This window comes from Hoplias malabaricus, chromosome X1 (genome assembly GCF_029633855.1).
Source record: "Hoplias malabaricus isolate fHopMal1 chromosome X1, fHopMal1.hap1, whole genome shotgun sequence".
Lineage (NCBI taxonomy): Eukaryota > Metazoa > Chordata > Actinopteri > Characiformes > Erythrinidae > Hoplias > Hoplias malabaricus.
Window position 1 is genome coordinate 24,486,041 of NC_089818.1, and position 24,852 is coordinate 24,510,892.

Sequence of the window (24,852 nt, forward strand, 5' to 3'; positions counted from 1 at the left end):
CATAACACAGTTACACACCACGCTGCACACACGCAGCAAAGAGACGGAGGTAAACACACACCTACGCAGTCCACCTACAAGACCAGAAAATATAAGGTATTTTTATTGTTGCTGGCTTTTTAACTCACTGGATCATCAATAACCTACGGTAAATCTCCTGTGGCTGGATTAGTTCGACCTGCAGAGGTCATTTGTGTAATTATTGACGAACCCTGTGATTTTAATCCAGTTTTTCAGGTCTGGTTAGTAATCATTTGAGACTGAATTATTTTCTTAAATATTAGTCACACCTAGTTATAGACAGGCAACAGATAAACAAATTTAACTGCTGCTAAAAACTCTTTATCATTTATTTATCATTCATTAAGGTCAGACTACTGCAGCAAACATTGTTTTTGAAGTCCAAATATAGATGAATTTTGTAAATAATAGTTGATACGCAGTGTGGTTTCTGTCCGCATATTAATTGAGTTTTTATTGCCCCGAGTTATTGTTTAATTCCTTATAAATCCACCTTTTTCTGACTGAGCTGTGGCTGAACAGAGGTGGTTTAACAGACACTTAGTTTCCATTTAAAAATAATGACAACAATATTTACATCCTGATTGTATTATTATATTGTGTCTGAGGAGGGAAAAGACCCTGAACAGTGTGATGGTGTGCACTGTGTTTTGCCAAAGAGGTAACTTCATCAGCTGTGGGCCAAACATTGATAGCTGTTTCTTGTAGTGTGTAAAGCATGATAAGATTATGAACTGCTTTTTGCGGATGATGTGGTCTCGTTGGCTTCATCGAGCCGGGACCTCCCAGTTTGCAGCCGAGTGTGAAGCGGTAGGGATGAGGATCAGCACCTCCAAGTCCGAGTCCATGGTACTCAGTCGGAAAAGGGTGGAGTGCTCTCTCCGGGTTGGAAGTGAGATGCTGCCTCAAGTGGAGGAGTTTAAATACCTCGGGGTCTTGTTCACGAGTGAGGGAAAGATGGAGCGTGAGATTGACAGGCGGATCGGTGCAGCGTCAGCAGTAATGCGGGCTTGGTACCGGTCCGTTGTGGTGAAGAGAGCTGAGCAGAAAAGCAAAGCTCTCGATTTACCGTTCAATCTATGTCCCAACCCTCACCTATGGTCACGAGCTTTGGGTAGTGACCGAAAGAACGAGATCGCGGGTACGAGCGGCTGAAATGAGTTTTCTCCGCAGGGCGTCTGGACTCTCTCTTAGAGACAGGGTTAGGAGCTCGGACGTCCGGGAGAGACTCGGAGTGGAGCCGCTGCTCCTCCACGTCGAGAGGAGCCAGTCGAGGTGGTTCGGATAAGCGGTGGATAATTGATGGATGGATGGAAGATTATGAACGTTCCCTGCACAGAGGTGCACAGGTTGCCCCTGTATGACAGAGAGAGAGAACTGTGAACTCCAAACTACATTTCCCTGAGTCTCAGGATAACAAAAAGGATGATAATGTGTGGTGTAAGGAACTTGAAGGAGTAAAGAATGAACAAGAAGTCTAGTGTACACAACTACAATGTAATCTATGTTGTAAAACACAATGAGAATGTTACAACTAGAAGATGAGCTCTGGATATATGCGTACATACATATACAAATCTGCCTTTCTCTATAGGACCTGACCGCAGCACTGATGGCAAAAGTCTGTCCAAGTCCTAATGAAGCGGTGGAGGAGCTGAGGTCTCGTCTGGCTCTAAAAGAGCGTATGTTCCAGGAGCTTCTTTCTGACCGCAGCAGACAGACACAGGAGCACCACACACAGGTCAAGGACCTGCTCAACACCGTCAGCTCCAGAGACCAGTACATAAAGGTAAAATTGAGCACCGACCCATACCTGCACATACATACAGTGGCCACAAGGGGGCTGATCTGAATAGAACATTATGGTCACTTTTTTGTGAGTCTGTCATGGCTGTGTCACTCATTATTTTGCTGTACACTCTTTCATTGTCTACCACTCCCTCTCTCTCTCTTTTCATCTCAGACTTCTGTGCACTCTAGGCCCAATCCTATTTCGTGTTTTTACCTACACCCCTTGCCTTGTCCCCTTGCCTCTGGAGAAGAGCGGTACAGGAACCTTTTCTGTGAACCTTTCAGTTCCACCTTAAATGTTACAGTAGCCTCGGGTGCTAGAGTGGGATTTCTTCACTGTTTAAGGTGGAACTGTAAATTTACTAGCCACCATGCTTGTAATGAAGTAAAGGGTCATAATACATTGAAACTAAATTAAACAACGATAATACTGTGGTTATTATAGGTTTTCCAAGGAGAAAATGCTTACATTTTGGGTTTATTTGGTCACATCATTCACAAGGCATTCATATCACTCTGTTTGAAGCGTGCCTTTGAAACAAATCTCAGTTTGAAGGGTCATGTGACCCTGAAACTTCCCCCTACTCTTCTATCGCAACAAGACCTCAGACACCAAAGCTCTAGGCTAAAATACAGGGGGTAGGACTAAGTGATAGGGCATGGGATAAAACGGGATTGACTCTAACACTTCAATATTTCCCAGATTGTCTTTTGTTTGTCTTTTTGTATTTTCTTGTTTAGAGTTGGCTATTTATTTTTGACTATTTAAGTTTAACTGTCAGACGCCAAACATGTCTTGGTTTATTCACAAGTTTATTGTTTCCTTTAACTCTATCTTATGCAGTGTTATTGAAAGTGATTTCAACTCTCTCTCACTCTCTCTCTCTCCCTCCCTCTCTCTATCTCTCTCCCTCTCTCCCTCTCTCTCTCTCTCTCCCTCCCTCTCTCTATCTCTCTTCCTCTCTCCCTCTCTCTCTCTCTCTCTCTCTCTCTCTCTCTCTCTCTCTCTGTCTCCCTCTCTCTCTCCCATTCTCTCTCCCCTCTCTCTCTCATTCTCTCTCTCTCTCTGTCTCCCTCTCTCTCCCTCTCTCTCTTGCTCTCCCTCTCTCTTTCTCTCTCTCTCTCTCTTTCTCTCTGTCTCTCTCTCCCATTCTTTCTCCCCCTCTCTCTCTCATTCTCTCTCTCTCTCCCTCTCTCTCTCTATCTCTCTTCCCCTCTCTCTCTGTCTGTCTCTATCTCTCTCTCTCTCTGTCTCTCTCTCTCTCTCTCTCTCTCTGTCTCTCTCTCTCTCTCAGGAGAGTGGTGAGAGGTTAAGGCAGGTGATAGCGGAGAGGACTAAGCAGCTGCAGGAGTTGCGCAGGCAGCTGACCTCACAGGAGCGAGAGCTGAGTGAGCTGACACGAGAGAGAGAGAGGGGAGCACCTCTGGCCACTGAGATGGAAAGACTACAGAGTTTACTGAGAGAGAAAGAGAGCCTTATACAGGTCAGCAACACACACATGCACTAAGAAAAATGTTTCAAATAAATATCAAGGCTAATATGAGAAACCTCTATTTTAGGATCTGATGCAGGGTCAGGAAGAGGCAAAGGTGATGTCTTCCAGATCCGGGAAAGGTAAGTCACCCATCCACATTAAAAGTACGAGGCGTTTTTCAGCTTTCGTTAGAATTCATCTTAAAACTTTCAAGGGTGGAGTTGACTATAGGAGTTTTTAGACGACTGAAAATTGTAAATGATGACCTAAATAAATGTACACCATATGTGTCCTATGGGGCTGCAGTGTGTACCCTGTAAAATATTACATAAGTCATTCAAGTAACACCAAGTAATAACAGTATTATAACTTACTTAATATAAATGACTCTTATTCAGTTATTCAGGTGAAAGACGTATTCAGTTTTATTTTATTATTACACACTCTATCTCACACACACACACACACACACACACACACCTACACACATACACAGACTCACACACACATACACACACTCACACATACACACACTCACACACACACACTGACACAGACAGACACACACACACACTCACACACCCACTGACACAGACACACACACACGCATACACACACACACACACACATATATATATATATATATAAAATCACGTTATATAAAGCTGTTTCTCAGTAAACCCGTTAGTCATTAATAATAACTGAATCATTCTGCCTGTGTGTGTTTGATTTGGAGCAGGTGTGTGTGATGGCAGCTCAGAGCTGGAGATACAAGCCCTTAAAGAAGAGCTTCAGATTTCCATGAGGAAGCAGAGAGAGACCGAGGTACACACCGACGCGTACAAACTTCTCATTGTTCATTTTCCTGTCAGTTTTCTAACACTTCATCTCTGTAATTACAGCGGGAGCTCTCTGAGCTAAGGTTCGCTCTGTCCCAGCACCAGGAGGATCACGGTCGCCCAAACCATCAGGTATTCTCTCTACCTTCTAAAGCACTGTGGCTCAGTCCAAAAACTAAACTGGGCCTGTGTAAGTAACATGGCTCTGTCCCTGCAGGACGCTCTGGAGCAGCTGGTGTCTGAGCATCAGCAGCTGAACCAGGCCCTGAGAGCAGAGAAGAAGCTCTACCAGAACCTAAGCCAGATCCAGTCAAAAGGAGAAAGGTCAGAAACCAATCAGATGTTGGTCCATTTCAGGTCTTTATAATCAACAGGTTCTGAAGTACTGAATCAGTGCCTTCGAGTAAATAAACCCAGTTTGATCACTGTTTAATATTTGAAGTGATGTTTAGGTTCTGTGAAAGTTTCAAATCAGTAGCAGGAAGAATTTGTGGATGTGTTTCCCTCCAAACAAAAGGGAAATTATCATCTCAATTATGAGAGAGAGCATTTTTCTGAAGAGACACTGGAGAAACTCAAACTCCACTATTGCTTCAGAGCTGAAAAAGAAAGTTAGAGTACTGTATAAATGGTCCTAAAAGTACAAAGAGACCTGTACAGCACTGGACAATTTCATTATAAAATAAACATCCAGAATGACTTGCATTTTAAAAGCTTTACCTTCAGGAGTCGTGTGCAATATTTAAACATACAGTGGAACCTCTACTTACGAACTTGATCCGTTCCGTGACCCGGTTCGTAAGTGGAAAAGTTCGTTTCTCGAGTCAATTTTCCCCATTTAAAATAATGGAAAAGCAATTAATGCGTTCCAGCCCCCGCCCCGAAAGTCACCCTTTTTACACTGATATATGTTTACAACACTCTCAAATTAGTAAAAAAATACATGTAGCGTTACTAAAAATAAAAGAGAAATACAGTGGAAACAGTAATAAAAAAGAAATAATAAAGTTGTAAGTGGTTACACATCGCTACCTTGAAGACGTGACGACTGGCTGGAGGAGTAACACAGGCACTGGCTGTATGACGGGAGGTGGGGGGGGTGGGTGGAATAACGGAGAGTAGACGGTGAATGTGGGGAGACGAAGCGTAGATACGGCTTAACTTAGCACGAATTTCAGTGTCTGCTATTTACACTAATGCTAAATTGCTAAAGCTATAATGTGCTAATCTTAAAAGCTCACTCAAGTCTGGGGGGCGCTGGGAGACTCGCCTATTGGGGTCAGTGGCCATTTCCAGCCGCCGGCTCGGAGGAGGATCGGGTTCGTTTCTAGAGTCGTGGTTCGTTGGTGGAGGCAAAAAATATTCAAATGCCCGGTTCATATTTTGGAAAGTTCGTTAGTAGAGGTTCCACTGTACTTTGTATTGTTAGAGTTAATACTGATTTAAAGTGATTTATCTCGCATGTGATTCCACATTTTCCACGTTTTAAGTTGAAGTGTCGTCATCACGGTGATTAACTCTTACCCTGCGAGTGGTTATTGTGTTGTTGCCTCAGCAGCTCTGAGAAGACCCAGGCGTTACACACGGAACTGGACACGGTTCAGGCTCTGCGGGGTCAGCTGGAAGAGGTCCTCGGCAGGACCCGAGACACAGCTCTGGCATTGGACAAGGCGGTCAAAGCCCAGGCTGACTATGGAGGTGGGCCACAGCAGAGTGTGGGATGCACGTTATAAATACTCCATAAACAAACCCTTCAGAAAAGCACTTCAAGTGTACTAACCGCCCAAAGTGGGAGCAGCTTTACTGTAGACTCATGAATGATGAATGAAGCAATGATTTTTTTATTTATTTTGTGTATTTAATCTGTGTGTGTATGCTTTTGTTCGGGACGTGGGCGGGGGCCGCGAGTGTTTCTTGTCTGTTTTGCCATTTCACTGTATTGTGTTTCTTCTGTTGCCGTTACAGCATTTCTTTGTAAACTGCTGGTATCTGTATGGTCTGATTCATTCATTTTTATTTTGGGTGAACCATTGTCGTTTACACATTCAAGACCCCAGATCTGCCTGACGATATACTTCACTTGTATAAAAGCATTGCCTTAGGCTTCACATGCTAAAACCACTCTTGCTTAATGTGCGACAAATGGGTCAGAGCTAGTTCAGTGCTTCAGTGACAGTGCTTTTTCCTTCCTGTCCAAGATGCTCCCTGCAGTATTTCCAAATAATATATGCCAATGTCAAATGCAGTAGCTGGTGTTTGGTTAGCGGTTTAGATTAGCGATGTAGCTGTTAGTTGCTACATTCTGCATGGTATGCATGCTACAGTAGAATTAATGTAGATGTATTTTTCTCGCTGGCCCATAGCTGCAGCTCCTCACACGCGTCTGCACTGAATACAGTCAGAGACACGGTGCCAAATGAGATTTTGGATTTTTGTAAATCAGTTTTTTCAATGGTCGGTTTTCTCCATCGCTATTACACCGCAGAAAAACAAAAGCAGGTCATTTTTATGTACTTCAAATCGAATGGAAAATAAATACACACCGGCTATCATGGTCAGAACTGCGTTTTTTGTATTTTATTCCTATTTTCTAATGGAATGTGCCCATTATAAAGAAAAAAAAACCCATATCTTTTGGAGCTCGTAATGGACCATTCTCACGGTAAGTAAATAAACGTAATATACAATAAATACACCTTTCCTCATATGTGTTCCATTTCTAAGTATTTATTATTTAAGGTATTTCATTTAAACATGAGTTTGATTGGTATTTAATAATTGCTGAGCTGAGCTGTAGGGTTCTTTAGTGCTCACGGACGTTTGCATGCCTACTACATAACAGAGGGGTGATAAACAACTTTAAACAACTGCAGGTCGGGATCGTGCTCTTTCTAAAGGAGGACAAGAGTCAAAATATTTATTTAAAATTAACTGTATTACAGTGGGGGCGGCCGGTGGCGCAGCAGGTAGTGTCTCTGTCACAGCTCCAGGGTCCCACAGCTTCGAGTCCCACTCCGGTTGACTGTCTGTGAGGAGTGTGGTGTGTTCTCCCTGTGTCTGTGTGGATTTCCTCCGGGTGACTGTCTGTGAGGAGTGTGGTGTGTTTTCCCTGTGTCTGCGTGGGTTTCCTCCGGGTGACTGTCTGTGAGGAGTGTGGTGTGTTCTCCCTGTGTCTGTGTGGATTTCCTCCGGGTGACTGTCTGTGAGGAGTGTGGTGTGTTTTCCCTGTGTCTGCGTGGGTTTCCTCCGGGTGAATGTCTGTGAGGAGTGTGGTGTGTTCTCCCTGTGTCTGCGTGGGTTTCCTCCGGGTGAATGTCTGTGAGGAGTGTGGTGTGTTCTCCCTGTGTCTGTGTGGGTTTCCTCCGGGTGACTGTCTGTGAGGAGTATGGTGTGTTCTCCCTGTGTCTGCGTGGGTTTCCTCCGGGTGACTGTCTGTGAGGAGTGTGGTGTGTTCTCTCTGTGTCTGCGTGGGTTTCCTCCGGGTGACTGTCTGTGAGGAGTGTGGTGTGTTCTCCCTGTGTCTGCGTGGGTTTCCTCCGGGTGACTGTCTGTGAGGAGTGTGGTGTGTTCTCTCTGTGTCTGCGTGGGTTTCCTCCGGGTGACTGTCTGTGAGGAGTGTGGTGTGTTCTCCCTTTGTCTGCGTGGGTTTCCTCCGGGTGACTGTCTGTGAGGAGTGTGGTGTGTTCTCTCTGTGTCTGCGTGGGTTTCCTCCGGGTGACTGTCTGTGAGGAGTGTGGTGTGTTCTCCCTGTGTCTCCCTGGTAGGTGGATTGGAGACTCAAAAGTGTCCGTAGGTGTGAGTGTGTGAGTGAATGTGTGTGTGTGTGTGTCGCCCTGCGAAGGACTGGCGCCTCCTTCAGGGCGTGTTCCTACCTTGCGCCCAGTGATTCCGTGTAGGCCCAGGACCCACCGCCGCCCTGAACTGGATAAGGGTTACAGATACTGAATGAACTAATGTATTACTCCAGAATGACACATTTACAGCACAAGCCAAAAACCATGTTTACGTCTAATATAAAGTGATGATGCTTGTGTTCATTTGTTATTCCACAGTGGACTAAGTGAAACAAACCACATTAGTTTTGACAAGTAAATAGGCAATATTCAGATTGCATACATTTCTCAGAGGGTACTGCAGGCCCAGTAGGTCCCACATACTGCACAAGTATTGTTCACATTATTGACAGGTAACTGTTACCTAAAGAAAACCAAAAGAACAACCTATGACTGATATTCCAGTGATGATTTGTGGATGGAGATCACATCTTGCCTTGCTCTCCGTGGGTCCCTGTCCCCCCATTCACTCAGCATGATGCTAGCTGTTGCAAGCATCTTTCAGATTAAAGAACACATCTAGACTAAGCATGTGCTTGCATTTACCCTCCCATCTCGGCATCATCGTGCGTTGCGGGACCTGGAAATAATAAACCGGTGGAAAAATACGCAATAATTTATTTGCTGATGTGACCAAAAATAAAAGGCAAAGAAACATATACATTTTATAGTATTTATCAACATTTCATATGTCCTCATTTTTAAAGAGAAGCACGGAGTGCGTTGTCACACGTTAATAAAGATGTCAGAGGTCAGTGTGTTAAAGATGGGGCCTGAAGTTTACTTAATAAATCAATCTAAAACTCCCTACACCTGTCGATCTGCTTTTGGTGAGTAGCAGGAGGTGGTAGCAGCCGGCATCTTGCATTTTCAGTTGGAATATTAATTTGTTGATGAAACATGTTTCCATTAAATAAACATTGGACATTTGCCTTAATAATAAACGTCACTGTACACATTCTAAAGGTCCAGGAAGTATTCACAGTTCGGAAACACTGTCCTTACACTGTGTTACATCAGAGGCACTAAGCACAAGCTGCAGGTTGTAAACAGAACTCGAGGCAAACTTCTATTGTCCAGAATGATCACGGTGCTCTTTTATACATTAACTTTCACTCTCGATTGCCTCTAATGGTCTTTGAAAGCACTGAAGAGAGTGAAATGAATAAAACATAGAACATCCACAAAGTACAGACAACTGCTCTGATGTAGTGTATTTTACTCCTGCAGCAAAGATGGTGAATTTAATTAGAATAATATTGAAGAACGTAGTTCTAAAGCAGTAAATGAATACTATCACAGTTTATATTTGTGAGAATAGGCCACTTCCTCTAGAAGCTTTGAGGCCACAACTTAAACCCCATTTGAGCCCAGAGAGTTGACACATGGCTGATTCGGTGCCTGATCTGAAGTAAAACACTCCTTATAAGCACAACACTGAGACTGAGCCCCATTAAATCTGATAGATCTTTCTCTCTCTCTCTCTCTCTCTCTCTCTCTCTGCCTCCACTCTCTCTAACTCTCCAACTCAATACTCTTCATGTCATACTTCAGGGTTTTCTACACCTCTTTATCTCTCTCTCTGCCTCTTCTCTCTCTCTGTCTCTCTCTCTCTCTCTCTCTCTAACTCTCCAACTCAATACTCTTCATGTCATACTTCAGGGTTTTCTACACCTCTTTATCTCTCTCTCTGCCTCTTCTCTCTCTCTGTCTCTCTCTCTCTCTCTCTCTAACTCTCCAACTCTATACTCTGTATGTCATACTTCAGGGTTTTCTACACCTCTTTATCTCTCTCTCTGCCTCTTCTCTCTCTCTGTCTCTCTCTCTCTCTCTCTCTCTAACTCTCCAACTCAATACTCTTCATGTCATACTTCAGGGTTTTCTACACCTCTTTATCTCTCTCTCTGCCTCTTCTCTCTCTCTGTCTCTCTCTCTCTCTCTCTCTAACTCTCCAACTCTATACTCTTTATGTCATACATCAGGGTTTTCTACACTTCTCTCTCTTTCCCTCTTTCTATTGTTTGTCAGTATTCTTTCCTCCTCTTTTAATCTCAGTTGCACCAACCCCTTCTCTCTCTCTCTCTCCCTCTCCCCATTTCCCAAACTAAATCTCCCTTATTTTTCTGTGGATCTCTCACCGTCACTGACTTTCCTTCACTTGGTCTCTCATCTCCTTTTGTTTTCCTTACTCTCTTGCTCTCTCTCTCTCTCTCTCTCTCTCTCCTCTCTTTTTCTCTCTCTCTCTCTCTCTCTCTCGCTGGCTTTCTCTCCTTCTCTTGCAGACCTGTTATGGAAACTCAGCTTATGTAAGGTTTTCAGAACACGTCACTGTCCAGAAGTTTTATACGCACCATGTTTGAGGCGTTTTAAATCCAGGCCTGTGATTCATAGCCGCTGGTTTTAATATGTAACATACTTTGCGTTATAGTCATAGGAAATAAAGGAAGGAAACCTTACTAAAGAGCACTAAGGAGCTTTTGTTGCCTTGTGTGTGTGTGTGTGAGAGAGAGAGAGAGCAAGCGAGAGAAAGAAATGGAGAGAGGGAGAGAGAGGAAGCCATGGGCTGGGCTTTGGCTCAGAGGCTTCTGAAAAACTCTCCCACTTTGTCCCGTGACTGGATCTGGATGTAGGCTCACTGTCAGGAAACCACAGAGAGAAAGAGTGGAAGAAGCATTAAAAACAACAAGACGGCAAAATAACAACATAAAAGCAGCACAAAGGGCAAAGCAGGAATGTGGAAAAAAGATCTAAAATAGCATCTGAAAGAACATGTGTTTTTCGCTTTAGAATACAGCTCGGACGAGACCGAGGATGAGGAGGAAGAAGACGAAGACGCTGATGGTAGCAGTGAGGAATTTACAGACAGCATTGAGGACGATGATGTGAAATTAACCGCTCAGAGTCTGGCTAACACACAGGTAAACACACACTTCATTACAGCACACACTGAACACTGCTGCTCCAACACACTCGAAGCGCTCAGAACATACCACTGTAGTGAAGTGAAGTTAATGGACTTTACAGTGGTTTCAGTCACTTATTTTATTAAATTGTCTTTGTTTTTATTTATTCTTCTCTTTTGAATTATGAATATATAAATGTTACTGTAATATTTTATAGCTTTTAATAATATTAATAAGCCTCATGATGCTTTTTAATGTCTTTATGGTTCGAGATATAACTTTTTTCATTCTTATACCTACAGTCTAATATACACAACACTAACTCATATCAGAATCATGTACAGGTGCACGCAGCCATGACTTTGGAAAATAATGTGCTCAAAGGTTTGTAGACACCTGTTCAGCCGAGCCTCTTCTGCAGGAACAGCCTCTAGTTTTTCTGGGAAAACTTCCAGATTTTGTTGTGTTTAAATGTTGTTGGCTTTGTACTTTTCTAGCTGACGCTTGTTACTGGTCTGTGCTTTTCTGTAGTCCACAGACTGTGTGCAGGCCAGTGACTGTATGCTTTTGGATATATTCAGGTATTTTTGAGTACTTGCTAATTCTGACTCTTAAACAAACACTGCCTCTCTCGTCCTGACAGAATGCAGCTATGTCTGGAGGTCCAGTGAGCAGGGGTCTGTCCCAGGGGATCATAGTTGGAGGATGGCAAAATGAGATGGAGCAAAAGAAGAGAGGAGAGAGAGAGATTGGAGAGGGGAAAAGCCAGCTCAGCCAGGCTGGCTCTACCACACTCTGTCAGAACAGGTAACATCCAGGAGATAATAAATGTAACAGTAAATTCCCACGTTTGGAATCACATTTTTTTCATATATATATATAGTGTGTTGCAACATAAATACCTACCCAGAATCACTGGGCACAAGGCAGGAACACACCCTGGAGGGGGCGCCAATCCTTCACAGGGCAACACACACTCACACATTCACACCTACGGACACTTTAGGTCCACCTACCAACCACCCGGAGGAAACCCACGCAGACACTGGTAGAACACACCACACTCCTCACAGACAGTCACCCGGAGGAAACCCACACAGACACAGAGAGAACACACCACACTCCTCACAGACAGTCACCCGGAGGAAACCCACGCAGACACAGGGAGAACACACCACACTCCTCACAGACAGTCACCCAGAGGAAACCCACGCAGACACAGGGAGAACACACCACACTCCTCACAGACAGTCACCCGGAGGAAACCCACGCAGACACAGGGAGAACACACCACACTCCTCACAGACAGTCACCCGGAGGAAACCCACGCAGACACAGAGAGAACACACCGCACTCCTCACAGACAGTCACCCGGAGGAAACCCACGCAGACACAGAGAGAACACACCACACTCCTCACAGACAGTCACCCGGAGGAAACCTACGCAGACACAGGGAGAACACACCACACTCCTCACAGACAGTCACCCGGAGGAAACCCACGCAGACACAGGGAGAACACACCACACTCCTCACAGACAGTCACCTGGAGGAAACCCACGCAGACACAGGGAGAACACACCACACTCCTCACAGACAGTCACCCGGAGGAAACCCACGCAGACACAGAGAGAACACACCACACTCCTCACAGACAGTCACCCGGAGGAAACCCACGCAGACACAGAGAGAACACACCAGACTCCTCACAGACAGTCACCCGGAGGAAACCCACGCAGACACAGAGAGAACACACCAGACTCCTCACAGACAGTCACCCGGAGCGGGACTCAAACCCACAACCTCTAGGACATAAAATTACAGATTTAAATTCTAAAACTACGTCTGGATTAACACTAATTAGGAATACACATGAGAGATAATGTCTATGCAGGTGACAGACTGGTGATATCCTTTTACTCTTTGTGGTTATGTGGTGTATTTTGTGGTATGCAGGAGTGCTCTCTCGAGCCCGCAGGAGGCAAACGGAGAGCTGGAGCAGAGTGACAGTGGATCTGGATCTGGACAGGAATCCACATCCGGATCCGGACTGAGGGCAGAGAAAGAGGAATATGGGAGGTGTGGAAGGTGGGAGCAAAGTTACACAGATAGAATGAACCTCCATGGCCAGACCCGCACACTCACAGAGGAGGAGGAAGACGAGGATGAGGATGTAGAGGGACGTGAAGAAGACGTGCGAGCCGTTCAGGGAAAGCGTGGCCCCCCAGCCGTGACCCTGAGAGAAGGACTGAGGAAGAGGAAGTGTACCAGACCTCACTCTCTGGACCTCGGAGCACTGCTAGCCCATAATAGGTCACAGGTAAGCAGTATCTACATATATCTGTGTGTAAAAATTAACCTCACTGCATAGGCTAATGTGTGTGTGATGTCTCAGGACCCTGATATGGAGCGTGAGGTGGAGGGAGAGAGTGGAGGTTCTAGTTCTGCAGGTGGGGGAGGGTCTGCAGGGTTCTGGCAGCACGTGGAGGCAGGGCTTCGTGAGCAGGCAGAGCGTCTCCGCGGCGACCTTGCTCTTAGCCGACAGGAAAGCAGAGAGCTACGAGAGCGTCTGATGGTGTCTGAGGCTACCGTTCACGCGCAGGCGGACCAACTGAAAGACTACAGAGAGCTACTGAGTGAGTGAAAACAAACACACGTACACAGTAGAGAACGGACCGAGACATTTAACAGCATTAGCCTCTGTATGTCTCACCCCTAAAATGATCTGTAATTCTTCATCTGTGTGCTTCTGTAACACATGCACTTTGTTTATTTCATTCATTAACTTGTATATTTTCATGTTTGTCTCAGCGGAGAGTGCTGTGCAACAGGACAGTAAGCAGGTGCAGGTGGATCTGCAGGACCTAGGCTATGAGACGAGTGGGCGCAGTGAGAATGAAGCTGAGAGAGAGGACGCCAGCAGCCCTGGTATATAAAAGATCAACAACCAAACTACACACCACAGCAATGAAGCTGCACCACACATTATGTGCCAAATGATGTTTCTGTGCTCTACATGAGGTTGCACATTTATTTGAAATGTATTGCGGCATCTTGAATAATGACGGACGCCTTTTGCATCTTTTATACCGTGATAGACACAGCGTAATCACAGAGGGAGCCAAATAGTGTTCGATAAGTTTCACTTTGGCTGCCATTAATTTACTCGCTCTGTTACACTCTGCTGGGTTTTAGTGTTTACGTTGTGTGGTAATGTTCATGGGATTAAGTTAATTATTAGTCTACTACTCGACCACTGTTGTTTCAAATGTTAGATATCACCTTAGATGTTTGTATCTTTCTCCTTCTCAGAGTTTGACGATCTGGAGATGTGTACGTCCCTCTCCCAGCAGCCTTACAGTAGCAGTGGGAAGTCCTGGGTTTGGCACAGTAATAGTGATGACGCTCCTCAGCCGGATGACCCATCTTCTCTTCACCGTCTAGTGCAAGACCTGAGAAGTCAGCTTTCTCGCTGTCACAAAGTAATCAGAGGACTGCAGCTCCGGGTTCGCTCGCTTTCTACAACCTCTGACTACGCCTCCAGCCTTGAACGAACACCACGCAAGGTACAAAATAAGGTTTACATCAATATATTTATTTAAATAACAGTAACCCTAATATGAGTAATGTGTTAACAGTGCGTCATCAATTTGTAGTTTGGCATCACTTTATAATAAAGTGAGGAGTGTGGTGTGTTCTCCCTGTGTCTGCGTGGGTTTCCTCCGGGTGACTGTCTGTGAGGAGTGTGGTGTGTTCTCTCTGTGTCTGTGTGGGTTTCCTCCGGGTGACTGTCTGTGAGGAGTGTGGTGTGTTCTCCCTGTGTCTGTGTGGGTTTCCTCCGGGTGACTGTCTGTGAGGAGTGTGGTGTGTTCTCCCTGTGTCTGTGTGGGTTTCCTCTGGGTGACTGTCTGTGAGGAGTGTGGTGTGTTCTCCCTGTGTCTGCGTGGGTTTCCTCCGGGTGACTGTCTGTGAGGAGTGTGGTGTGTTCTCTCTGTGTCTGCGTGGGTTTCCTCTGGGTGACTGTCTGTGAGGAGTGTGGTGTGTTCTCCCTGTGTCTGTGTGGGTTTCCTCCCTGGATAAGCGTTTACCGATAATGAATGAATGAATGATATGTTTATGGGATATCTCAACACTAACAAAGCACTGATGCCGCTTTATACACATTGATAACTTTTTAAAGATATTTGACCTAATTAATATCAATAAAGCATAATCTATTAAAGTGGTACTGGTCATTTTATAATAGTAATTAGAGTGATTTTCACTTATTTTTTGTTAGGTAAACTGGGCATTTCAGGCATCCCCAGTTCACAGTGCGGTGGAAGAGGATGAGGGATGGCAGTCAGAGGGACCAGCTATGGGCCCATTGCGGTCCAGAAAGGAGCTGCAGGAGCTGGTGTCACGTGTGACCTCACTGGAGAACCACATCCGTAGCAGCAGCCTGGAGGGGAAGGGTGGAGCAGAGGAGGGGAAGGGCGCTACCTGGCCTGGGTCAGGGGAAATTACATTTATACTGGAGAATTATGCAATCGTTTTTATATTTATTTATAAATTTCTGTCTGATATCTGTCACTGATACTTTTCTAGGCATGACGTCTATTCTCTTCCACTCAACACCCAATCATTGACATTTAAATAATGCTGTAAAATGTTGAACTGGGTATAAATACGCACTGGGTTTGAAGTATTTGACATGTAATTACTGAGTAGCTCTGACACTAGCTTTTACATTTGGGAAACAGATACTGATACTGAAATCAACAGTGATGTCTGATACAGATTAGCACTGAGATATAAGTTGTTTTTAACTTGAAACTGCAGTTTAAAAGATGCTTAAATGTAGTGTGACCAGACGTCCTCTTTTACCCGGACATGTCCTCTTTTTTAGACTTAAAAAAACGTCCGGGCGGAATTTCACAAACGTCCGGTATTTTGTTTTTCTAGCGCTTACATAGAACTTCGAGAAGTTTCGTTCACAAACTAGTCCCGCCCTCCCCTACTCCGATTGGTTCGCTTGAGTGAGAAGGGGGCATGGTGAAGTAGCCTAAAATCTTCTGATTGGATGGTCTGACTGTAGAGCTACCGTTATTGGTCGATAACCTTCTCTGTAAACATTTAATTGGTCAGTCCGCACGCCAGTAGTCCTTGTTTACGTCAGGCAAAGCTCCTGTACCCACCCTCATCTCGAGCAGCTATGCCGAAACGTAAATGTAAGTTCTCGGATGAATTAAAAAAGAAATTTCCATGTTTTGTGTAGAAAATAAAGGTGTAAAGGACCTAAAAGCACACATAGGTTCAGCTAAGAATACAATGGCAGCGAGGGGCGAGAGCTCATCACCTCCTCCCCCTTAATTCATAGAAAACAGTTGCAATCTAAATTGTAATCACAGTTTGGTCCAGAAAAAAGAACAGTTTGATATTTTCTCCAAATTGTTTAACATCAATATGATATTTTTTTAATGATTTTTCATCTGTGGTCAATGTTTTGTGTAGTTCTTTTGCAGTTTGAAGTGAGAGGTTGTGGTGTATGGAGGGTTTTATTGTGGTTTAAGGAAATGTATGGGCTCTGTGGTTTTCAGTAAACACTTCTATATATAAATCAGGTTAAAAATAATATGAAAAACATCTGCCTTGGAAAGGCGGAATTCATCTAAGTACATTTTCATGTGAATCAGTTCCCTTCTACAGCTCTGACATCTCTTTCTTTTCTATACCCAGGAAGTACAACACACTGATCCAGGCTCAGGCTCGAGAGCTGTCACACCTCAGACAGAGGATGCGTGAGGGTCGGGGCATCTGCCACATCCTCGCCCAGCACCTAGGAGACACCACCAAAGCCTTTGAGGAGCTGCTCCGCGCCAATGACATCGACTACTACATGGGTCAGAGTTTCAGAGAACAGCTCTCTCGGAGCACCTCTCTCGCACAGAGGATCAACATTAAGATCAGCGGCCGTGAGTACACACTCATAATTATGCATTAGATACGTAAGCTTAGAACTGTAATTTTCTTTAATTAAAGCTCTTCTCTGTCAGATAGAGAACGCGTTTATTCAGTTGGAGTAAGAATTTCTAAAAGGGGTTCTCTGTTGTTGTTTTAAAAGCTCCAATAGGAATCCTTGGGCACGGTTCCTCACCCTTAATTCATCTACGTCTGTAATGGGACTGAATTGTAAATCTGTAAATGCACTGTATAAATGCATTGATCAAATGTAATTCAAGGCATGAATTAAAATTTAAGAATAGTCCTCGGCATTCTTTAGAATAGTATTTGTGACAAAACCCTGTTAATAAATCGACTGTGTTATTTACAGTTTCAGGTCTAAGATCTTTACATTCGCCTTAAAATCTGTCAAAAAATTGGCGGCCATTTTAGGAACTCAATTTCCAAATGCTGCTGCATTATTGTCCCTTAAAGCAGACCCATTAAAATCACTGGGCAAGGATCCTGAATGTCAATACAAACTTTTAAAACCTTAAAATGATTTATTCATGCACTTATATTTAAATAAAATGATTTATTTTCCATTTGCAGGTGATCGTTCAGAGCAGCAGGACGACAAAACGGGGCATGAGCTGTTAGCTTTGAGGTGAGATATATTTCTGGATTAAAATTGAACCCGTGTGCAGAGGTTTGTTTTAAAAATGTATTTAAAAGTGAAACTTAGAGCCAAAAGTGTTCCAGAATACTCTGACAGCAAGTGATCAAAGTAGCTTTAGTCCTAGATATGCTCTTCTTCAAGCGCTGGGTTAATGAGAATACATCTGACGGCTCATTGTTTCTCTCCATGTGTGTTTAGGTTGAGTAAAGAGCTTCAACAGAAAGACAAAATCATTGAGTCTCTCCACACCAAGCTTCAGCAGCGCTCTGACACACCCTCCAGCAGCCACGCCCCCTCAGAGACCACAGACCCGTCAGACCACACATCCTATGTGTCAGATGAGAGGGGCTCAATCATTGAAGATCTGGAGCTGTGTTCTGATGTAGATGCCGTCAGCGAATACGCCCAGGAAACAGCTCCTATACCTAACGATGCAGGCATGTAAAGTACAGTAAACACAAGCATGTAAGAGAATACTATGGGACAATGCAGTTTTTCAGGTAGGACATAATACACCTGTCCTGGATTTTTAACAGAGAATGATGTTCAAATACAACACATATTCTGAATGTTTATAAAGTAGTGGTTAAATCTTGAGGCAGGATGCCTACTGACACGGCTGAGAAAAGTGATCACACACTCACACACATATGTTTAAATCCATGTATCAATTCCTAGCATTTCTTTGCAGAGCACTCTTCATTTATCCCTGCTCCCTGCGCTATTCAGTCACCTTTCGCCCTCTACAGGCGTCAGGAGAGTAAGACAGGTAGGCTGGGTCTAGGTCTGTGTAGCTGCAGCATGCTGGTTATATACGGAACATGACTCACTGTCCTTCACTCATTTCTAGGTGTTTATTCTGGACTCCTGTCCAGTTCACTGCCCCTATCTCAGAGCCACCACAGGTCCAACTCCACACATAGCTTAACCTTTGATCCACTGCGCTCTCCTGGCCCTGACCCTAGGCTGTTTTCCCAGGCACAGCAACCACAGGGTCTGCGCAGACCCCCGGTTCGAAGTGAGCACACAGCATGTGTGTTGTTTGTTTTGCTGTGCCTAATACTGCATGTGGTGATGCGTATTTATCCTCTTATCTATGTTTTGCTTGATAGCATCAAATGTTGAGGACATTACGTCCAAAACTGTTGGCAGTATTTCCAAGACATATATGTATACACACACACACACACACACACATACACACACACACACACATACACACACACACACACACACATACACACACACACACACACACACACATATATATACACACACACATACACACACATATATATACACACACACACATACACACACACATATATATATATATACACACACAGACACACACAGACACACACACAGATATATACACACACACACACATACACGCACACACATACACACAGACACACACACAGATATATAAACACACACACACATATATATAAACACACATACACACACACACACACTCATATATATAAACACACATACACACACACATATACACACACACACTCATATATAGACACACACACACATTAAGGCTACACCCTTTGAGTCTTTGATTTTCATTAATGCAACGTTTGCCTTCAGATTTGTGTGTGAAATGATGATTGAGCGTCTGCAACAGATAAACAGGCCAACAACAATTCCCTGAATACTTTATTTTGTGCTGTGAGCATCCTGACCAATCACAGACGTTCAGTATTAATCAAGTGTTTAACCCGAGCAAGCGAATGTAAATCATTTTGATTAAAGTAACACGAGCTCATTTTGAACTCCAGCCTCTTAACCCCTTTTCACTACTAATGTGCATTCAACTGTGTGCGATATAAGTGTTAATATTTACAGTCATTTTACCTATGAATGTGTGTGTGTGTGTATTAGTATATTAAAGTTATTAAAAACGTGTCGGAAGCACATCCTTGGACATTAGGGTTAATATAATAGCAAAGTAAATCACTGTGTTTCAGTATCACATTCTCTGATTGGATTCTGAACTGACTTTATCTCTCTCTGCTTTGGACAGGTTTTAGTTTACCTCATTCACTAAGCAGCTACCCGCTGATGGGCGCCACAGCACTGGATTCCTCCAGCTACACCCAGCTATCCCATCATTCCCTTCACCAGCCTCAGAAAACAGACAGCGGCCTAGTGGGGTGTAGTGCACTGTGGGGCACGGATAACATGGTTCAGCCAATGGGAGGCTTTCCTGGAGCCCCTGGTTACCCGTCAGGAAGCAGTCATTCAGGTGACATATTCTAAATAAAAATGATCAATAAAAGATCTTCTACAGGGTGGAAGAAAGCAGGCCTCAGAAAACCTCTGCATGTTTAAACACACCATTACTCTTTGGCAGGTGTGGACCTGATAGAGGAGCATCTGTGTGAGATTCGCACTCTGCGGCAGCGTCTGGAGGACTCCATCAGGACCAATGAAAGACTGAGACAGCAGCTGGAGGGACGTCTGGCTTCAGCTGGCAGAGACACAGGTGAGAAAACAGGCCACCCACAGAATGTTATCAAACATTTTAGTGCTAGAAACTTTCACTGCGAACTTTTCACAGCCTGGAGATTGCTTAAACTCAACAAGCCAATGGCTACAGAAATAAAGAACATCAATCTGTGATCACATTGTTGATAGTTGATAGTTTTAATCCATAAATGCGCTACTAAATCGAGGATGTCCTTTATGTGCACTTCTGCTTTCCACAGTAGCCCCCACCAACATCTACATACAAGGCCTGGACATGGTGACACAGCTGTCTAATGAGATTCGCGTGTTAAAGGAGGAGAACATGAGTCTACAGTCCAAGCTGCAGACTAGCAGAGGTACGTCCTCTCACTGGGAAGAAGGTGTGTGTTGGTAACAGCATGAATGGAGCGCGTGGTGTGATCAAATACAGTACGAGAAATATTGATTTTGACGGAGTAGATTTGTTCTGCAGACAACAGCGAGGAGGTGGAGCAGTTGCGGGAGGCGGTGCTGTCAGGGCACGCTCGGCTGAAACAGGCGGAACTGGAGGCGGAGCAATGGAAGGAGGAGCTACGGAGGCTGCAGACACACAGCTGTGAGCAGAGTCAGCAGATTCAGCAACTCCGGCAGGAGAGACAGGGCAATCAGGAGCACAGCAACAGGTAACACATACAAACAGCGGTTATCTGACTTCAGCAGCTCGTGGCAGTTCTGTATTAATCGTGTTTGACCCATAAATGGTTTTTGGAACACGTTGTACATTGGGAAAATGGCTTTCCAAATTTTATATGTAACAGATGTGTGTGTGTGTTTGTGTGTGTTCAGGCTGCGACATGAGGTGACTCTACTCCAACAGCAGCTATCAGAGAGCAGGCAGCTGTTACACTCCCTGCAGTGTGAGCTTCAGCTGTATGACCGAGTATGTGCTGGAAGCAAGAGCGGCCCGAAAGGTGAACCGTACTTCTTTTAAAAAATGAATAGATATAAAAGTCAAAACTGTGTAATTTCTATAACATTGAAACATAAACTCCCACACAAGTCCCTCTCTCTGTTTTGGCCCCGTTTCTCTCAACAGGTTACCTCTCTGAGATTTCATACTCCTCCTCTGCTGCTACGGGGGAGTTGGGGGAGTTGTTGGTGGAGGTACGGGCTCTACGAGCCCAGCTGGAGCGCAGCGTGCAGGAGAACAGTGCTCTGAGAGATCAGCTGCAGAAACAGCTAGAGCAACAGCTGTCCTCAGCCTCTCTGGAGAGCAGGCCTTCCTCCCTCATCCCTGCAAGCCCACTGCGCGATGCTTTCTACAGGAGGCAGCTACTGCATGGTGAAAAATCCCTCTCAAATCCTCAGAATAACACTGACTCATTCTAAGATGTCTGGGTTTAATAGTGATATTTTAATGTAGTACTTAAAAGTTACAGCACGGTTAATTACACGAAATGACACTGATATTGATGGGTGTCAGTGAATGATCAGTGACCCAGTTGTGTAAATATCTGTCCTGTAATAGCACACACACACACACACACACACACACTAAGACATTTAAAATATGTAGCTTTTGAGTTTTGGGTCTTGAAACCATGTAACTACAATCCACTTTCATCAAATACAATGTGTCTCTAATTGTTTGAAGGAAGTGACTGATATTAAATGATGTACAGCTTGTTTGTTTAATCACTGATGGTAACAGCCACTTGGGAGACGTGGGAAGTGTTTTGCGAACTTCTTATACTACAGTACTGATGAATGAGTGACAGCATGCCTGAATCTGGTTGTGTGTAATGTGTGTTTAAATGCTGTTTAATAATATTTTACTGACCGCTGCACACAGTAGATGAGTGTCTCTAACATCCTGTGAAAATGCACTGTATCTGTGTTGCTTCACTGTGTATTTGCATGGTGTGTTAATGTGTGTGCTCTGCAGATCCCTCTCCCTCTCCTCCAGTGAGAGACATTGGACCATTCCCTGCTGGCCCCCCATACTCCCCCTATTCTGAGCTTGAGGAGAGCTCTCTCACAGCCAATGGTGTGTGTGTGAACACTAACTGCTAGCAGCATTCAACTTTTCTTATGTGTTAGTAATAATTATGGCTTATTTACAGCACTCATCATTTGATATAATTTTTCTGCGATGAACAGTAATGAGCAACACCCTCAGTGACTTTCACTTCAATATCTGTTTTAATTTAGTTTAATTAAGGCATGAATTATGAATACATTCCAGTCAAGAAAATAAAAGTACTGTTTTTTCAGTGTGCACAATTATTTTATCTTTAATCTCTCCCTCTTTTCTGGTCTCTCACTTTTTTCAGACGCTCTGGAGCCTCATGCGGAGCTGGAAGGTGAGGCCCCAGATGGTTCATTTGCTAACCGTAATGGGCGTCATGCAATCGGTCACGTGGATGACTTCAATGCTCTGCAGCAGCAGGTCCTGGAGGGCAGGGGGCTGGTGCAGAAAATGGAGGCCATCCTGCAAACCTGCCTCAACACTGCACTACTGGAGGTCAATGCTGGAAAGGTCAGAATACATGTCCTTCCTGCTGGGCGTGGCAGGGACTTCCTGTCCTGTCCTGTCCTGTCCGCCAGTCATTTGTACTCTTCTAAACTGTATGTCTACCTGTTGGGTTCAGCTTAGATAATGAATGTGAGGCCTAATGTTCAGTGCCAAGCATTTGGCTGTAGAGCTGTGAACCCTATCATTGAGCTGTGGGGCAGTGGAACTCCATACAATGCTTGTTTACAACATTGTGTCCGTTTCAAACTGAGTTCTCTCTTCGCCCCTAGGCTCTGGATTATACCAGTGTTAGGACTCTGTTAGTGAACACAAAGACTTTGAGGCAGATTCTAGAGGAAGCAGCCTCTCTGCTGAAGATGTTCTGGAGAGCAGCGTTGCCCAGTGCTGATGGCCCTGCCCACCTCCTCCAGAAGGTCAGTGCCTCTTTCTACAGTCCAATACATGGATGTTCTGGACGTTAAAGACGGATGTGACTGATGTGTGTGTATGCAGGAGCAGTCTATGAGGGAGGAGATCCAGTCTCTGAGGCTGAGGATAGCAGAGCAGGAGGAGGTTCTGCAGGGCACCATTCAGAGACTGAGGAGCACCAGCCGCACTAAAGAGAGCATGGAGACCTTCATTGTTAACCAGCGTCAGTCAAAACTGCACTGCACTAAGCTCTTAAAATGATGTTTCAAAGTGTCATGAAATCTCGATCTGGTAAAATCTGGTAAAATGTGCATGTGTAGGATGGATCTAAACATTATTTAAAACCATGGCTCCCAATATAGCGATTCATTGTTCAAATAGGACCTTAGTGGTGTGTTCAGTAGCACAGAGGTGTTTATATTCAAGCTCCAACCGTGTCTGACGTCTTAGAATTTAGACTGTTAATCTTATATTGTTGTATTCCCAGCATTTAAGCTATTTTTACTCTTTTAATTGAGGACAGAACTAAAACTAACAGCCTCTTGTAAAGTCAGTATGCTACATGTATCAAAACTGATGCCATTGTGATATTGTTCATGTACATAACAGAGGTTAGACAGTGAAAGTGAAACACCTGTCATTGTAGTGTGGGAGGTTTCATGGCTAAACTGGAGCAGCCTGGTGTCCTGAAGGCGGTGCCGTGTATCAGGACGACAATGCACCAATACACACAGCAAGACTGGTGAAAGACTGGTTTGATGAACATGAAAGTGAAGTTGAACATCTCCCATGGCCTGCACAGTCACCAGATCTAAATATTATTGAGCCACTTTGGGGTGTTTTGGAGGAGCGAGTCAGGAAACGTTTTCCTCCACCAGCATCACGTAGAGACCTGGCCACTATCCTGCAAGAAGAATGGCTTCAAATCCCTCTGACCACTGTGCAGGACTTGTGTATGTCATTCCCAAGACCAACTGACGCTGTATTGGCTGCAAAAGGAGGCCCTACACCACACTAATAAATTACTGTGGTCTAAAACCAGGTGTTTCACTTTCATTGTCCAACCCCTGGTAATTTTTTAAATCTCTATTCATGGCTTTTCTATCTTTTTTAAAATCAGTGTCCAGGACCCGAGACGTGCTGAAAAAAGCCAGAGCCAATCTGGAGGTAAGGGTTTAGCGTCAGCTGTTTAAGAACCTCTTATTTCAGCCGATAGATCCACTTTTGTTATGTGTTTAGATCCCTGTGTGCATGATAGAGACCCAAATGTCTTTTGTCACTCTGTCCTCACTTTGTGTGTCTCCTGCCTCTCCTTTCTTTCTCTGTTGGTTTCTTCTTTCTCTCTCTTTCCACTCAATAAAACCAGAAGAACGAGCTCAGGATTTCCTCTTTAAGCTCCTCCTCTTCCTCCCTTTGCCATGGTAACGGTCTGGTCTGTGCCGTGCTGTGTGCTTGTGCTCTGTCTGACCGCACCGCTTCCTCATGACATCGCATCCGTTTCCTGTCAGTTTTAAACCATAGCAATCACTGGCTGTGTCTGAAACGACCTGAACGCTGTCTAATAAAGCAGTACCCTGGGTGAGGAAGGCGCAGAGTGTGTTGAGTGAATTGAATATTTGTCTCTAATGGGACTTCAATAACTTTGTCTCAGAATACTGCCTTTGAGAGACAGCAAGGCATTTGGATGCTGGAAGTTGCTCGTTTAGTTCCAGACACTGTCCTTAGGTCTTTCAGCTCTAACCCACAATTTCTACAAACAAAGGGGGGTCAGGTAGTGGCCGGAATATTGGCCGTCTGAATAAGGAAAGGTGACAAACAGAGGGTTAATGTGGTACATGAGCTTGGGACAGACACGGTATTAGAAATATAACAATTTATCCATTTCATGATATGAATTATATTCATTTTTGCAGTTATTTTCCACACAAAAAATGGCAGTTATTTTCTTTTGAAACATTTGCTGAACCATTTATCGCACACTTA

The 24,852-nt window shown here is 44.3% G+C and overlaps 1 protein-coding gene across 1 annotated transcript in view; it reads left to right on the forward strand.

Annotated features, from left to right (window-relative positions):
• LOC136676114 (myomegalin-like) overlaps positions 1-24,852 on the forward strand; it is a 37,925-nt gene that overhangs the window by 9,767 nt on the left and 3,306 nt on the right. The window contains exons 9-40 of the mRNA XM_066652973.1: positions 1-49; positions 1,616-1,810; positions 3,108-3,296; positions 3,373-3,427; positions 4,027-4,112; positions 4,190-4,258; positions 4,344-4,450; positions 5,682-5,824; positions 10,747-10,877; positions 11,506-11,669; positions 12,818-13,181; positions 13,257-13,497; positions 13,673-13,789; positions 14,174-14,427; positions 15,141-15,352; positions 16,580-16,815; positions 17,396-17,450; positions 17,661-17,899; positions 18,154-18,231; positions 18,313-18,480; positions 19,501-19,722; positions 19,831-19,962; positions 20,186-20,302; positions 20,419-20,608; positions 20,772-20,896; positions 21,022-21,267; positions 21,871-21,972; positions 22,259-22,464; positions 22,731-22,874; positions 22,954-23,092; positions 23,990-24,036; positions 24,236-24,290. The exon at positions 1-49 is cut by the window's left edge and continues 131 nt beyond it. Of these exons, the coding sequence (XP_066509070.1) occupies positions 1-49; positions 1,616-1,810; positions 3,108-3,296; positions 3,373-3,427; positions 4,027-4,112; positions 4,190-4,258; positions 4,344-4,450; positions 5,682-5,824; positions 10,747-10,877; positions 11,506-11,669; positions 12,818-13,181; positions 13,257-13,497; positions 13,673-13,789; positions 14,174-14,427; positions 15,141-15,352; positions 16,580-16,815; positions 17,396-17,450; positions 17,661-17,899; positions 18,154-18,231; positions 18,313-18,480; positions 19,501-19,722; positions 19,831-19,962; positions 20,186-20,302; positions 20,419-20,608; positions 20,772-20,896; positions 21,022-21,267; positions 21,871-21,972; positions 22,259-22,464; positions 22,731-22,874; positions 22,954-23,092; positions 23,990-24,036; positions 24,236-24,290 (4,877 nt within the window). The remainder of the gene's footprint in view (positions 50-1,615; positions 1,811-3,107; positions 3,297-3,372; positions 3,428-4,026; positions 4,113-4,189; positions 4,259-4,343; positions 4,451-5,681; positions 5,825-10,746; positions 10,878-11,505; positions 11,670-12,817; positions 13,182-13,256; positions 13,498-13,672; positions 13,790-14,173; positions 14,428-15,140; positions 15,353-16,579; positions 16,816-17,395; positions 17,451-17,660; positions 17,900-18,153; positions 18,232-18,312; positions 18,481-19,500; positions 19,723-19,830; positions 19,963-20,185; positions 20,303-20,418; positions 20,609-20,771; positions 20,897-21,021; positions 21,268-21,870; positions 21,973-22,258; positions 22,465-22,730; positions 22,875-22,953; positions 23,093-23,989; positions 24,037-24,235; positions 24,291-24,852) is intronic.